Below are 17,510 nucleotides of genomic sequence, written 5' to 3'. Positions count from 1 at the left end.
GTGCGTCTAGATTATTCTTGGACTCATCATGACCAGATAAAATTAAGAGAACTCCTATCTAAAAATTCTTTGTCTTAAGGAAGCCTATTGAATTTCAAAGAGTGAAAATAGCAGAATGCTTTGTTATAAGTTCACATGGAAGACAACATATTATGTTGATTAAGATAGAAGATTTGGGATTTTATTTTTTTTATAATTAACTGTTAGATTTTTTCTATCAGCTCACATGCTGACAATGTCATATAGTGCCATCTCGGACCCGATTTCACCATGGTAAAACTGAGTGTAGATAAACTGTAAAATAAATGCTGTAATATAGCAGATTGTTTCGAATAACATGTTAAACTAAGTGTATACATGATTTTTTTTATTTAAATGACCAGTGTATATGCAGGTAAGATTGAAAAATATTCATATATAATTAGTATCTCGTATCTAAATATTTTCTCTAAAAAAATTGCCGTGCAATTGCCGAAAAATTGACGATCTTCCAGAGATTACATTTATGGTGAAGTTTTTAAGCCCAGATCATATTTTTGTAAATTTTGGGGTGATACATATGTATTGAATATCATGTCTCGACCTACCAAAAATTGATTTTCGACCCATAGTTTGGGAAGCTCTGTTAAAGACTGGTTTTCTTATTTTAAGAAGTGCCTTATAAATCAAGTAGGTACTCATAGAATAGATTTTGCTGTAAGACATTTATAAATAATTTAAGGAATGTAATATCTCGTAATATTTTTAAAGTGTGACATATTATTCAGACTTAAGCTTCCTTAGAAGTATAAAAAGTAATAATAATTATTATTTAAAAAAACATGGTTAATTCGAAGCTGACGGGGATAACAGTCAAAGTACAATTTGGTCAAAAATTCGAATCAAAGAAAATGGTTATGTAATTGAATACAGCAAAAGAAACAAGCAACATTTTTTTTAATACAACAGGCATTTTTTGACTAAAAATAACAGTCAAGATTTATTTTTTAATTTTCAGCAATTTTGATAAATACGAAATAAGTCATTTTGATAAAATAATAATTATAATTTTTAAAATTTTAATAAGAGCAGCTTCAATAATTAATTTCAATAAAGCAATTAAGTGCATAAAAAGTTTCGGATCTCGTAGGTTCAAAAGTCTTTTAAAAAGTAATATTTTTATTATTTCTGTAAGTTGAGCGGAGCAGAATTGACATATTTGATTTGGTTTGGTTTTTATATTATAAGGAAGTACATAAATATATAATTTAGAGGTTATAAAAACGATATGTTACTTACTCAGTCTTTTATATTTTATTAAAATGATTTTATTGATAATTTTATACCGATATCTTTTCGAAAAATGCCAAATATTTTCAAATCAAAACGTAATTTGAATATAATTATACTGTTGCAAAACATTTTTGTGCATATATATAACTTATTCGGACAAAAATTTCAGAAAAAAAAATTGGCAGTTAGTAGGTTAAAACATAGGATGCTTTGCTTCTGTGACAGTCTGTATTTATACAAAGATTTAGTTATAGCAAAACAGATAAGTTCTTTTTTTATTCTTATGAAATTTGGTTGTTGGTCTGTTGAAAAGCAATGATTATGAACTTTTTGACTGCATCATATTCTCCAGTGAAAGTGTCTTTTATCCATACGATTGCAACTTTTTAAAAAATTCTTTATACAAGTATTTGTATCGAGGAGTGTAAAAATTACAATAAAACTTTGATAGTAAATTTCTTATGACCAATCAGAAATTGCTGTGGAATTTTAAGAAGCCTTATTTTAATGGATTACCTCAATATATCGTTAAAAAGCTATCATCTAGTGCATCGGCTTGATCTTGGAATGCGCCACTCCAGAACATCTTCAATTCTAGCAGTTTATTTGTTTGCATTAATATCCATTTACTCTGTTCGCAAAATATTTACCATCTAAATAAAATGCCCGGCGACATAATCAACAAGTTGTTTGTCCTTCAGTTAGCAGTCTCTTTACTCCTCACGCCTAAATTGTTCCACGCACACCTTTGCATACCTCCCCGTCTGCCGCTTGTCTGCAAGAAAAGAAAAGAGGGCGGCTAAAGCCAGGAAAAGAAAAGGCTGAGAAATCCTTGACATCCCCCCTTCGGCTTTCGAGGTTCAACAATCAATTTTGACTTCCACCTGTCGAAGTAGCTTGTCAGTAAGATCCCACTGCTCTCTGATTTCTGCAGTTTTAATGAGACACTAAACCGCCTTGGCCCCTTCCAAGGTCAAGATGAGGTCAACCAACACCTTCGCAAATTTTCTGCTCCAGTGCATCACTACTTTCATGAACGTTGACATAACCTCACGAAATTTTATTCCGGATATTTAGTCCCAGAGCGCGAATCTTCAAAAGGACCTGCAGTCTCTCCCCCCCTCCCCCCTCTCACCCCAACGGTAAACCTGAATACAGGGTTTTGGAAGATAATCTCTTGTAGCAAGAAGGCCGCTGCAGTGGTTGGAAGATGATTTGCGCGATGTTTTCGCTAGACATTTGAGCCTCTGTACTAACAATATTACTCTTTCGAAAACTTGTTTCGGAATGTTTTTAAACCCCAAAAAATTCATATCTAAAAAGAGGAGTTTATTTGAACTTTGGTCTTTCGAAGGGCTGAGTTTTTGTGTCGCTTATGAAAACAAAGATTATGTATACGAGTCTTCTTTTGTGTAGTTTGCATTTTGTGGCAATATAACAAGTTGTAAGGATAAAAATCTTGTAATACTACCCATCTGATCCAAAAAAAGTTTGTAACGTTACTTAGAAATTTTTCTCCCTCCCAGATGGTTTGTAAGGATGATTGACATGTTTGTATGAAGAGAGAAAAAAATACATTGTCTGAAGTTCCTTTGACGTTCCCTGGGATTATTCTTTGAATGGATGATCTGTTTAAGTTGGCTGTTTGTTTGCTTTTCTATATCTCTTTTATAAATTAAGCTGATCTTTAATGGGTATAATCTAGGAAACTTATTCTGGACGCGTTTTTGAAAATATTATATGTAATAATCGTTTAAAAAGAATTCCTATTTTTAGAAAAAGCACATGTGGAAAATCTTTGCTAAAGAAAGTATTTAATATTGTGGAATGTGGCTAATATGAAGTTGCTGGTTCCGCAATAAAATTAGATTTATCCAAATATTTGAATTGGGTTAAAATTGGATCTAAAAATGGGTACAGTACAATTTAAAAAATAAATTATATTATAGATTTATGTTTGAAATGTCAGTTTCAATAAATAATACGCAATTAGCAAACTTTAATTGTTTAAATTGTTTAATAATTTTAGAAAATACCCTCAATAAATAAGTAATAATAAACAATAAATAATAAATTATTAGAAATGTTTAAATAATAATAATAAGCTAGAAAAATAAATAACAATATTAAGCAATATATAATAATCAATAAATAAAAAAACTACAATTGACAGAATTTTGTATTCAACAACTGTAACTTAAAACTTCAAAACAAACGTTGTAATTTACTTCAAATGCGGTCAAAGTTTTTAAGAAGCAAAGAATTTTTTTTAAAAAATTAAATACTATGTACGGCAGTATAGTTCTTGAGAGAAGTAAGGCCCTTAAAATTTCTTCACTTGCGTCAGTGCCTGCGTCCTTAGCATTGTTATCTAACGAGCGAAAACAATTCAGAAATAAAAACTAATTTGTACATTTTCGGTTTTGATTTCGAATGAACCAAAATAAATGCGAATTATCGACACATTTTTATTGCTAGAATTCCTAAAAATTTAAGAGATCGGAGAAAAATTTCAAATTAAAAATATCGGATTAGCCATGATGAATATCTATATTTTTCTTCAGATTTAATTAAACATGGTGATATTATTCAATTTCAATTGCTGAAAAAGATGGTTTAAAAATCAAACTTTATTTCAGATTTAAAAGGTTGGTCTCTGTTTTACAGTTTAGTTTTCGATATTTTAGCTGTTAACTTCTAAAAGTCAATATAAAATCAAACGATTGTTTATTTTTCAAATGTATCATATATGAAGGGGTATGCATGTTCTTGATAATTTTCCATAAATATTGTTTTTCACTAATTTCACACGCATGTTAATATTTAATTAATCCTATTTTTCTACTTATTAATTTTCCAATTGAGCCACAATATAGTATTCTAAACACTGTTTTGAAACAAAGAAAATATATAACTTTAAAAAAAATTGAGTTTTTAAGGAATTTTTGGAAAGTTATGAAACATGAAATTCTTTATACATATAAAAAATCATTTGCCTAAATTTAGAATGTTCTGCACTATATTGGTTTTAATATAAATGGTCAGCTATGGTAATATTTCCATAATAATAACAGAAATATGGTAATATAACCATATTTCTGTTAAAAAATTGACTGATTTTCAGGAGCTTCTAAAAAGAAAAGTGGTGTCATGCATGCACTCACATGGATAAATAAGAGTACTGCTTTAAGCAAAATGTTAGTTTATAATGGAACTAAGACTAATTTTTACTGAAACTGAATAAATAAATGATAGTTTCAGGGTTTAAGAAATTTTGTATTCCTTTTATTATATCAAACTTTCATTAGTTCGATGTATACTTGAGGGTTTTTCCACCCCCCCCCCCATGTGAAAGATAAAATGTTGTTCATGACTTAGAAAAGGCAACAGATGTTAAAAATATAAATGCACAGCAATCAAATTTCTCCTTGTGCAAAAACTTGGTTCAAGACGAACTTGAAAAGGATGTCTTTAAAAAATCCATATTCCACAGTATGTTCTTGAGTAAATAAATCGAGTTATCAGTTCTGGGTCAAAGAAATTGTTTATTCTTATCTTGATATCAAAACTCCCGGTAGTTCGAAACAGCAAAAGCAAGCCAGTGGAATACGATTATTTCTTTGTGACAGCTCAGGGTTTCGAATCTAAACCGAAGCAAAACAAACGTGACTTTTATTTGATTCATGACCAAACAAAGCATTATTCAGAACTATTTCTTTAGTTGCAAGCTCTTGTCGTTGACCCAGTGCAACGGGGAATACGGCTTCTCCGTTATTGGCGAAGGTTATTTCCGTCATTTTGCATCGTCTGAAATCTGCATCTATGTGTGTTCCTGAAGAGGTAATTGACACGCCAGGTCTTGCGGTGCCCTTCAACACTTTCGCACGTGACCTAAAACTAACTGCCATTGAACTGTTGCCGCTATCATTCATTGCTTTGCATTTTAACAGGAAAGAAGGTTTTGTTGAATGGAAAAATCCTTTTTGGGCAGATATTTCGATCCTTTTGTCATTTCAAGGGAAAGGTGTATTTTGACGTGAAAGTACACATTATTCGAGCATTTTCTTTTTCAAAGAAACGTATCATTAACGCCAGTTTTATCGAGAGAAAAATTCGGCCCAACATGAATGGATCGACAGATGTTTTAGTACACGAAAAAAGGTATTGATAAAAGATTTGGCATAGAAAAGAATTGATTGATTTTTACGAACAATACATGTTTCACAATAGTTTATGTTAAAACTTCGCTGTTTCGTGCAACTATAATTAATGGATTTCGCTTTCTTTTTCGCATTTTTACAAAAACAACTTTCAAAACATTGCACGCCTTATTATATTTTGTGATGAGTTGTCTTTAAATATTATCATATTGAACAAATAAATTGATCGGAACCAAACCGGTGATATAATTAAAGAATATATAAAACCATTGATAACTGTAACTAGAAATGTGAACGTTTTCACTCATAAAATAAGTTGCTTACAATGTTTAAATTAATTTGAATTTTTCTCATTTACATAGTTGTTGATTATTTTAATGTTTTTTTGCTTCATGATGCATATGTGTTCTGTCAATTTTTAAAATGCTAGAAATAAACATTATTCGGGAACGAAAAGGGTAATATTTAATTATAAAATTTTAGAATGTAATGAAGAGGGTTAGCGTACATATCTCTTCACTGCATGCGTTAAATAATCATATTGCTGATATTATTCACGTATTTCTGTAGGTAAATTATCAAGCATATATACAGATAGCATCGTAAATGTAAATTAATACAGAAACCTATATTTGAACTTTCATACGATAATTTTTATGTAATTATGTTAAAACCACGAAGAAAAGTTAAGAAAACGTTTTCGGGTATGGTATGTCTTTTGAAATGTGGGTTTCGTTCCTCCTCTTAACATAATATGAACTACTTGCGTTTTGATAGAGGCAATATAAAGTTGTCACGAATCCGGTCCGTTTTGTTAATGATTATTAGTATTGTGAATGAATCAATTGGTCTGAATAAAAAAGAAATGTGTACTTTTTTTTTTTTTTTTTACCAGAGTACTTATACCGGATTTAATAATTTATAAATATTTTACTCAAATAGAACTTTCTCATTTCTTTTTTACCAGAATTTATGTACCAAATTTAATTATTACACCAGAGTAATTAGTGTGTGGACTGCAGCCCCACTTCAACTTGCGAAATTTCGCAGTTTTGCCCTTCAAATTCCTTCAGTATTTTAAAACATTTGTTAAAGTACTCTTGATTAAAAAAAAGTTTTCATTAAAAATTGTTCAACAATTTAAGTTAAATTTTAGCTGATAATACAAAGTCTAAATTAAGAATAGAGTCGCATTTTTTTTTTTGAAATACAGGGATGTGATGAGTGAGATTTAATGAGTTTTAATCTGTATCGAAGTAATAGCCAAGCATTTTGCGCAAAAAATAAATAAATAAAATAAAAAAATGAGTTTATTTTCCTTGCCTTATATTGGCTATGAGATGTAATTTATACTTCTAAAGTGAAGTGTTATTCTTTCCCTGAAGCAAAGCAGTTTTGATCCGCGTCATATTTAAACCATTATTATACGCAGCTTGGTCAACAACAAAAAAGGGGGAATACAAGAGACTCTTGTTAAGGGACAGTTTTCCTTAAATTGGTTTTTAAACCACTTAAGTTCAAGTGGAATGTTTTATGTAATAAGGAACTTCCACTTGCATTGCAAGTTTCCAACTACTTGTATTTCACCCTGAACCTTACAAGCGCAATGTTTATTTTAATGTTTTACATAACATCCTTTTACTTATAGTAATTTTTTGATGTAATATCTGGATTTTTAATTGTTTAGAGTAATTAGTGTAATGATTAATTTTATTTGTGGAATTAAAATTAATTTAGTCAACCTGTATAAGTATTTGATTTTCATTTTATTACACCCTTTAATCTGAGCCTAACATTTTCAAGAGATACCGAGGCATAATGCTTATAAAATGCGAAAGAATTTTAGATTTTTGCGGAAGATAAATCTGTTTTTTTAGGCAATCTAGTCATCATTACATTTTATTTTGAAATTGATATGATATTTTGATTGATGGATTTTCTGTTGGGTTAATATATATTTTTCAAGCCACATAAGGTCACCCCGGTGGCCTTCAAGGTCTTAAACCATTTCGGGTAGGCGGGTCGTCGTGGGGTAGACCTAGACCAAGCCACATAAGGATTCCAAGACCTAATCATTCTTATTCACAGTGAAAGACAGACCAACGCCTGAATTGACGTTCCATCATCAAACTTCCACACCACATTAGAAGGCAGACTCCAAAATCGTGATTGTGTCTCTATATTAGTAGAGGGAGAATCAAATGATGAAAGTATAAAATAGAATGAATTTTAAGAAGTAACAAATAAAATACTGCTTTTTGCAAGAAGTGAGGGTCACATCAATATTAGAAATTTCCATTTCCTCATTATTCCGTGCTTGGTGAGCAAAACTCCACTTATGCTTAAAATACAGCAAATAAAAATAAAAATTCATGTATTTATAATAATAATGATGATGTTTTATTTATAATTTTTTTGTATCACGTGAATAATTTAATGATGATGTTTCAGTTAATATTCAATTTCGAGCAATGCAAGTAAAGATAGTTATCTTTGAATTGGATTTTATAAGAATGAAGGACAAGCATTTCTTTATTTATCCAAGCGTCTGAACTTATACTTAAGACGCAGCAAATTTTATCCTGCAAACCTCAACTAAGTCAATTGCTTCGCTTTTCCTCTCCTGTTATTAAATCAACGAAAGGGAATATAACAAATATGAACTGTCACATTTTCGTGCGCCCAACCCACCGTGGCTAGTCATTTATAAAATTTATCTGCGAGACCATCTTTGACTGAGAAGTAAATGAAATAAAAACATGAGATGATGCAAGTTGGAACAAAGAAAGGAAGAGTTCTGGGTATTTTTTAGACTTTCAGATCCGTTTTAATAAGTTTAATTGCTTCAGATTCTTTTGTGCAAAAGATGTGAAATGTCTAATCGCTATAAATCAGGCAATAACAATTATTTCTATTTACAAGGAAAACGTAAAAATAGAAATAATAATTGAAATTAAAGAGTAATCATATTTTGCTTGGCTTGTCTGGAGTAGATAATGCGTTGCCTTTTTACTTTTTTTTCACATCTGGAGTTACTTTTTAGATCCTAAGTTCACTAAGCATATTAAGTTCTCTGAACTTAGTGAAACTTGGGACTACTCGTAATTAGATATTTAACTTTTTTTTTTTTTTTTTTTTTGCTGTAGACTCTTAATCTTTTGAGTTATTATTTTTTTCGATAGATAAGCTATTTAATTACTTAAAAGAAAGTTTATAAAAAGATTTTTTTTAACCAGATTCCCATGTGAGTGCATTGGCACTTCTGACGTAGATAATAATTTAGAGTAAATATGTTTCTTGTGAATATTCATTTAGGAGAAAACCTTTTGTTTCAGAATTTGATGGTCTTTAATTAAAATTTGCAACGCGCCATAAGACAAAAAGATTGTGTTTAACGCTTTATTTTATCGAGTTTTGCATGATAATTCTTTGAAATATATGCAAATATGTTCAATTTTAATGTTTTTTTCTTTAAATCGGTGCTACGTTCTAGTTTTGTACAAATTCCCAAATGATAATTCACGCGAATTTTTATTTATTTTAGGAATTTTTTATTGTATTTTAATTATTTATTCTTACTTAGTATTTATATTATAAAAATTAATATTTTAATTAATTAATTATTATAGGAAAATGAAAATTATGATAACACGAAAATCTAGAGAAATCGCCAACGACAAAAGTCCTATCTGCGCCAAACAAAAATATTCTGGTCAAACAAACGGCCTGTATAGTGTTAAATATGAAAAAATATTAGTATCTTCGGTTTAGAAAAATGAAATCTAAATTCTGAGATTGCATTTGATTTATTATGTTTTATATAGCATTTAATAGTGTTTTACAAGGTAACATATACAATAGAATAAAACACTGTTATCTATAGTTTCATATAGCAATTAAACACATTTACTTTATAATCATGACACTATGCAGTCGCATTTTATTAAAAATTATTGTACAGTACAGCATCATACCATGTCATTAGTACCGCATGATCAAATGAGTGGAGATCCAACCAAATTACTACAAGTTCTCCCGAGTTCGGAACTTTTCAGGTCAGTTAAACCTATGGTAGCCTTTAAAATTTTGTTTAAATTAAAATTGTTAAAAAAAACACGTTTATTTTAATGAAACAATAAAATCAATATTTTGTCCTTCCACTGAAGAAAAAAAATTACTTTTTTTATTTAGCATTTTTTAATGATTCGTTTGTTGATGGCAGTGGGATTCTAATTTCGTTGTCTTTAGCATAAAAAGAAATATTCTTCTAGTTTTATTCCTTTTTTCTTCGAAAAGAAAGAAAGAAAAAAAAAGACTGAAAACATCCTTGGGCGTATTAAACAAATGTCAAAGGTAGATTTTGTTTACAGATATGAAAGCTACCTATGCCTTTCTCTTACCTGTTTGGGTTCTGTCTATCGATTCTCATTTCACCAACTTGCCTTGGGGAATCAAAACATCCGACTTTAATCTGTGCATGACTGATGATATTAGATCCCATTTCCAGATTTTATCAACTATTCAGATCTACAGTGAAGGGCATGTCTCCAGCCGGAAAGGTCATTTAACCTTACTGATTTCACACTGACCCTGATAAAGTCCTCCGACTCCAGATACCTTTTACAAGGGTTATGTCGTCTCCATATTTAGATTTGTTTTGACGAATGAAAAAAAAAGTCATTGTTGTTGCTTGGAAATTGTCAATCATCATTTCTTTTGAGTTATTTACAAAGTTTTCGTGTCTGTTCGTCTACATTCTGTACCTTGACCGATATAAGTGCTCTGCTAATGTGCTTTGGAGTTGAATGGGGAATTTACGAAGGCTTCGCAAATTAATATCGATGATCAGGTGTACATGAATGATGCGAATGCTAATCGTTCTCGCATACTTTTTTCGTTCCACTCCAAGGCCAAACACAAACAGAAACGGTTTTTCTTTCTTTTTTTCTCATATGACTCATAGAGTTCTCGAGGAGAACACGATTCTGCGAGGTTCAACAGATAATCGTTGCACGTTTTTCCTTTTTCCTGCCACATAGCTTAGTAAATATGCCATAAGGATTAGCGGTTTTTTCCATTCTTTTGCTTAAATTTAAATTACTAGATTTAAAATTAAATTACTAGAAGCAATGTTTTTCAAAATAAACTGAATGATTCGAATTTCCTTGGTTGTTTTGTAATCGATCGTAAAGTGATTTCATCAGTACATTCAAAATAATAGGTTTAATTTTTACTTTCTCATATATGTTGTTTAGAGGAAGTATTATAACCATCAAAATAAAGATTTTGACGAATTTCCTTGTTTTAGATCTCTTCGAATCCGAAATATATATATATATATATATAAAATATATTATGTCTGTCTGTCTGGGAACTCGATATATAGCTGATATTTGGTTATATGGAATAACAAAGTAATTTGTCGATTTCTATCAAATTTCAAAAGAAATCCATTCACAGGAAGTAAGTCTGTCTGGATTTTTGAACACAAGCGAACTCGATAAGTACAAAACGCAAAGAGCTTGGTAAATAAAATTTTTTACATAGGTTTAGAATTCAAAATATATATGCTCATCAAGTTTAGAACCAAATGGCAGACGATCAAACGATTGACCATCTGTCGGTCTGTACTTTTGCATGCATGTAAACACAATAAATCAAAAACGAAATAACTTAAATCAATGAAATTCGGTATGTTATCTTGTGAATGTAATTGCAGTTTTGATGTCAATCGGATGACAAATGGTGTTCAAAATACATATTTTCGCGATAGATTCAGTAATATTGCTAAATTCACATAAAAGATCTATATTTCTTAACTATCGTTTCACTGTGCCATACACGGAATTCACCACATCATCCAGTGTGCACAATTTAATGCGAAAAAAAGGGAATAAGACCTTTATTGTAGAGCACGTGAGAAAGTTGCGAAGAAAGCACTTCCGCTTGTTTATTTATTTTACTCTGCAGAATAAGCAAATGAAGAATTTGGAGTATTCATTCATTTTATTCATTAATCAGAAATTTTTTGAAAATATTTGTTAAATTATCAAGTTTTGATTGTGCATGTATGCAATTTTTTACTCCAATTGTGAGTCATATTGAATATCCCATTTCATTGAACTTAAAATTGATTCCTCATTCATCAAAGTTATAAATCAAATAATTAATTATAGGCTATTATTAATGAAGTTGATTTTTGTTTTTTTGGGTTAAACATTGATGAATATAAGTAAAATAAAAATAACTAATGTGACATTAAGCAAAAGAATAACAAGTACTATACGAAAATAAGAAAATATATTCTATTGCAAAAAATACTTTAGAATTCAGTGCGCAGAACGATATTTCTTACATAATTGAGAAAATTTACTTCAAGAATTATGATGAACTTTTATTTAAGAGAAATAAGTGTATTGATAAGATTTTAAGGAGCTAATAAACATTCAGCCTCTTAGTACATCGTAAAAATAGCGATCGTCATTTGAAAACAGTGAGCATACACAGCAGTTTGCTATATGAACCTTTAAGGTTTGATCGAAAAGGGAATATCTAAGATTATTCTGTCCTTCGGTTAATCATGATTTCAAATTATGGGGGAAAAAACCTGAATTCTAAGAAAAGGAGCATTTTCTTTTGTGGAGACTTGTTAATTTTTAAAAAATGAGAAATAAAACGCTATTATACATATGTCGAAATGATTTCAATTGTATTAAATATATTATAACATATTGATAATTGAATAAATATTGTAACTTGATACAAGCAATGATGCTTACTTTTGATATTATTTGTTTAGTTTGCTGTTTTTAAGGCACTTCCTTAAACAGTCCATGTTGTATCAACAAATACTTTAAATATTCTAACAAATTTATTCTTCTAATAGCTGTTAGGATTTGGGATCGGGGTTCAATTAAATTTAAAAATTAATCCTTCAGTTTAATATGTGATTAATTTTTTTTTATTTTATCCATTAAAACTTATCTGGATAATTTCATATATCTTATTATTTATTGAATGAAAAAATATTTTACTTTTAAGGATAAATAATTTAAAGTGATCTGAAAATCTTGTCGTTGACTTATATCATATGAAACATTATACATTGCAAATAAAACAAAAATAATTACTTCAAACAAATTTTCAATTTATTTATATGCTTTAATGTTTTGAATTTCTTGATTAATCATATACTTTATTTGAACTCGAATGTATTACCGATACAAGTAATTTTATATTCTTAATTAAGGAACCGAAATCATAAGCTATCTTAATTCGCATTATGCAGATTATTAACTTATTATTTCCTAAAACTTTCAATTGTACGCGACAATCATAAAAAAATTTTTAGTCATGATAATCATCAAATTCATGTAATATAAAGATTCAGTATCTGTATATTAATCATAGAAGACCAGAAGTTCGAGAAGAAGTTTGTAGTATTCTATGATTACAGATTGTATTTTGTTAATTGCGTTTATTACATTTTTGTGGTAGGGGCAGAATTTCTTAAACTTATCCATGTATCATATTTTATAAACCTAATTTCTTATTTATACATCATTATTTAAAATTGAATCGCATAATTTTACATTTATACTTGGAAAAATTAATTTTTTGATTAATTTTCAGTTCTAATAAGTGCCGCTGGAATTTTTTTTTATGTAAAATAAAATATAGTTTTGAAAATGACAATTAATAGGTAGGAATTATTTTTTAACAATATGATGTCTTAGTCCTTCGTTGAAGTATCGGGAATTCTCATTACAGGAAATACAAATAAATAAATAAAAATAAGGAAGACTGCTTTTGATGCTTAAATACTTCTGCTTTTAAAATGTTTGTCTTTATTTTTCAAATTTATTTATTTAAACGAACGCAAATAATGCAGTTTAAATAAATTTCATTTTTATTTCATTGCTTTGAGAAAAAAAAATTACCATTGGTGAATAGTTGATTATTTATTTTTATATTGGATACTGTTTTATTCCTCAGATCTCATTATTTTATTAGTATTTTCGCAACTAAATTTTCAATTTCAAAATTGAGCATTTAAGAGCATCCTTGGAATCAGTTAAGTTAATAAAATAGATTTCGCCACTTTGAAACTGACACCACTCATCTCAATTTTCTAATTTTTGTAAGAGAAAGAAAAAAACCTTTTCCTTCCTCTTGTAAAATTTAAAACATTGAAATGAACGGTGTCATTTATTAAATGATGACTTTCATTTTTTAAAACTAATGGTCTATAACTCCGCCATACATAAAACTGAAACTCAATAATTTATTGTATAAGTATGCATTAAGTTAATACATTGCACAAATTCAACCTTTTAAAATGTAGAATTATTATAGAAGTTTCATAACCATATAAAATATTTCAAATATTAATTACGGAGTTCCCTGTAGGATATTTCATGGACACAATACCAATGGGAAATGATAAATGACGTCTTTTGGTAATTATGTTGTCAGCATATGGTATCTTCTCATTTTTCATTAATCACATGTAGGAAAATTGCACAATTTCACCCTTTTAAATATTCCAGGCGACTCAATTTTTAATTTTTTCTACTTTTTCCATATTACCCAATACAAATTTATTTAGAATATAACTGTGTATGATTTAGTAATTCTAGTTAAATGCTAATTTTTTTAGAAATAATTTTATCCACACTTACTGAATTTTCGTAAGAATTTTTTGTTTTTCGGAACAAAAATTGACTTTTAACCATCTAAAAAATCTCGAAATATAAAATGCATGCTTTATTTTCTTTTAATGTTTAATAGAAATCTTTATTATCAATTCTATTTAATTTCTTCAAAAATTAAGACATCTGGAACGCTTCAAATATATTTAAATCGAATTACAATATTATTTTGAGGAAAGTAATTAAAATGTGCTTTTTTTAATTTTGGCCATTAAAATATTCATTTTATTGAACAATATATTTTATAAAACTATTTTAGTTGATTATAAACATATATTTTTGTTAGGAAACGATAATAATAAAATTTTAAAATTTCTACCGGTTTTTGCTTATTTCAATGTCTACTGTCCCCTTAACCCTTTCTAGGGCCGTGGGAAGTATGCTTCCCACCAAATTTATCAATCTTTGTATGAAATTATGTAGTTTGGCATAAGTTCTGACATATTTTTTTTAGTAAGTCAGAAACTTAGATGCTACAGTTCTTTATCTCAGACAAAATGATGTGTCTTGATTTGTTACTTTATTATTAATTAACCAAATTAATTAATCAAATTAAATTTATCTAATAAGCTAAATGAATCCGCTTTTTTTATTCTAATTTCAAGCCTAAAAATATTTTAACATAATATGACTAGAAAAAAATGGCCCTTTTAAAAGGGTTAAAGTAGAAAGAAAACAAATATTTTTTTGAAATATATTTAAAATGATAATTTCAGTACAGATCGACTTAAAAGTTTTACTCAGAATGTTATTTTTTTCCCCTTTTGAAATAAAATGAAATTATTATCAACTGAAAAGAAAAATTGTTAAAGCTACGTTATTTATTGTTGAATGATTTCTTGATGTATCTCTTTTCATTTCAGACGGGTGACATTCATTTATCTGAGGGTGATTACGTAATCTCTCCGTTTTCGTACAATGCAAGCTCATTCCATCCTCATCATCTATCACCTTTGCAACACCCCGACTCGGAGCGCCAGTGGAGGCCTTTGCTTTCTGAAGACGTCCAATTCTGCGACGTCAAAGGTAACACTTGATGATTTCAAAAATCCATAAATTAGACTGGTTTTACTTGAAATCAATGCTTGCAACATTTTGCTGGGGATCTCTCAAGAGCAATTTTTATTATTTGTGATATTTGACATTAATAGCCACTTGGCTCAGCTGGAGTTGAAATGGAACGATAAATCATTTTTACAGTTTATTCCAATCCTAGTGTTCCCATACTGACTTATCTTTATACGAGCGAAAATTTATTTTGCAAATAATTAATAACGCTCGATGCATACTAAACTCCACGACTGGATTAATTTCCATATTCATTATATCTCTGTAAAGAAATTTGATTTATTCTTGCATTATTATTAAAGAAATTACCCTATTAATTCATACTATTCCTATCTTTCCCATATTGATTTATTTCAATTTGCGTAATGGAGCTATAATATTTTTCATACTTAATTAACAACGCAGCATGCATACTAAAATTCATACCTGGATTTAATTTCACAATATTTATATACATTAGAAATTTGAAGTGCATTCAGTTGATGTATTGATAAGAATCAAGAAAGATGACTTTAAGTTAATAGATTCAATTCCTGTTATTTAAGCTCAGTCCATCATATCGATTTAATTTTTGAATCCATCAAGGAAAGGAAAATTGCATAGCGCATTCGCAGTTACGTTTATAATATGGCATTATCTTAATTAATTTCATCCTTAGAAACAGGGACTTTCTTATATAGGAACTCTTCATCACAGTTTAAGTACCGAAATATCCTGTCGGTATCTCGCAATAGTATTGAATACATTCAAGGTGTTGTTGTTGACTTCTTCAATCCTTATATATGATTGTATTTTAAGCGATGTATTAATTAAATAAGTAAATTTAAAAATGTCTATATTAATACATATTATTTTTATTAAAAGCCTAATGAATAAACAATTTCTTCATTGCAAGCATTTCTTGTATTTATAATGATATTATCTGAAGAGCTTCTTCAATACTATGTTTAAAACACTATTAGTAAAAAGCAATTCAATTAAGTCATCAATTTTCAAATGAAAGCCCGTCTCCCTCAAAGAAAAATCCCTAGGTTGAATTTCAGAATATAAGTGACCGTTGGTAAATTCTTCCGGGCCGATTCATTTTTATTTCTCTACACAGAAATCCTCAATATTGATGTTTTTTTACTTCAAAATCATTCACTTACTACTTTTTAATAATTAATTTCATTTCTTTTTGTTAAAAATTCACTAAATCAGTATTTTTAATGGATTAAAATGATGTAAAACAGAAGACGTTTAAAAGATAGAATTTCATTTAAATTTTAAATAAAGGAACTTTATTATTCGACACGTAGTTATATGTAAACCATGCAATTTTAAATTATAGTTAAGATGTAAATATTTCTAAATTGATAAATAGAAATTTTCACGTTGTGAAATCGCAAAGATGATGCAGATCATTTTTTTCCACGCAAGTCATTAATCAATAATGATTTGGAATCTTTTAATGCTTAAATGTTTTTTTTTTTTTTTTTTTTTTTACAGTTTACCTTCCGCCAACATGTCAGTTGCCCAGTCCTTTTCTTGTGAGATATAATTCATATAACCATAAACAATGATAATTCGATTCTTTCCTAAATTCTTTATTTACTGTAGTTGCAATAAAGTTGGATATTATGTATAATTATTCCTCGATACTTATAATCTAGAATATATTTCATGCAGCGTGCTCTTAATTATCGCTAATTTCATATCAATTTCTTCAATTCGTTTTAGAATACTTCTGTTATCCGTTATCCCTCTCCCTTTATTACCCTGTGAGCCGGAACCTGCAAATTGCAGTTTCAATGAATATTCTACCAACAGCACAATTTCTTTTCCTTGAATTTTCCGTTGAGTATTGTGTATCATAAGGTGTAGTTTTTGACTTAATGACTCGTTCTTTTCAACCAATCTCCATAAACCCGCCTATCAACGTCACTTTATCCCATATCGACCATTTCACTTTTCCAAGCTTAATATTTTTTTGTTTTACTGACTTACAGTTAACCACACTTTTCACTCCCCACTTCATGAATTACCTACCTGGCCTGTACGATCACTCCTATGCGAGAGGTCAAAGAGGCACCCATACGGAGGTCAAGAGGTCCCACAGCATGCGTGTGCTCTCATACATTGTAGTCATTACAGAAAATACTGTGTTTTTTAGTCTGACCGCATGCAGCACGTTTTTCTTGAAGAATTGATTATATACAGTTTGCCACCACCCTTCTTGGGACAATGATTTTTACTGTTACTTCTAGATAGAGAATACCAACGGAATGCTTAACTTGAAGGTTTCCAAAGGTCAAGGGGC

At 29.2% G+C, this 17,510-nt stretch overlaps 1 protein-coding gene across 1 annotated transcript in view; it reads left to right on the top strand.

Annotated features, from left to right (window-relative positions):
- LOC129958690 (A disintegrin and metalloproteinase with thrombospondin motifs 9-like) overlaps positions 1-17,510 on the top strand; it is a 241,905-nt gene that overhangs the window by 84,873 nt on the left and 139,522 nt on the right. The window contains exon 3 of the mRNA XM_056071336.1: positions 15,007-15,169. Within this exon, the coding sequence (XP_055927311.1) occupies positions 15,007-15,169 (163 nt within the window). The remainder of the gene's footprint in view (positions 1-15,006; positions 15,170-17,510) is intronic.

This window comes from Argiope bruennichi, chromosome X1 (genome assembly GCF_947563725.1).
Source record: "Argiope bruennichi chromosome X1, qqArgBrue1.1, whole genome shotgun sequence".
Taxonomy (NCBI): Eukaryota; Metazoa; Arthropoda; class Arachnida; order Araneae; family Araneidae; genus Argiope; species Argiope bruennichi.
This window is presented reverse-complemented; position numbering and strand designations above follow the sequence as displayed.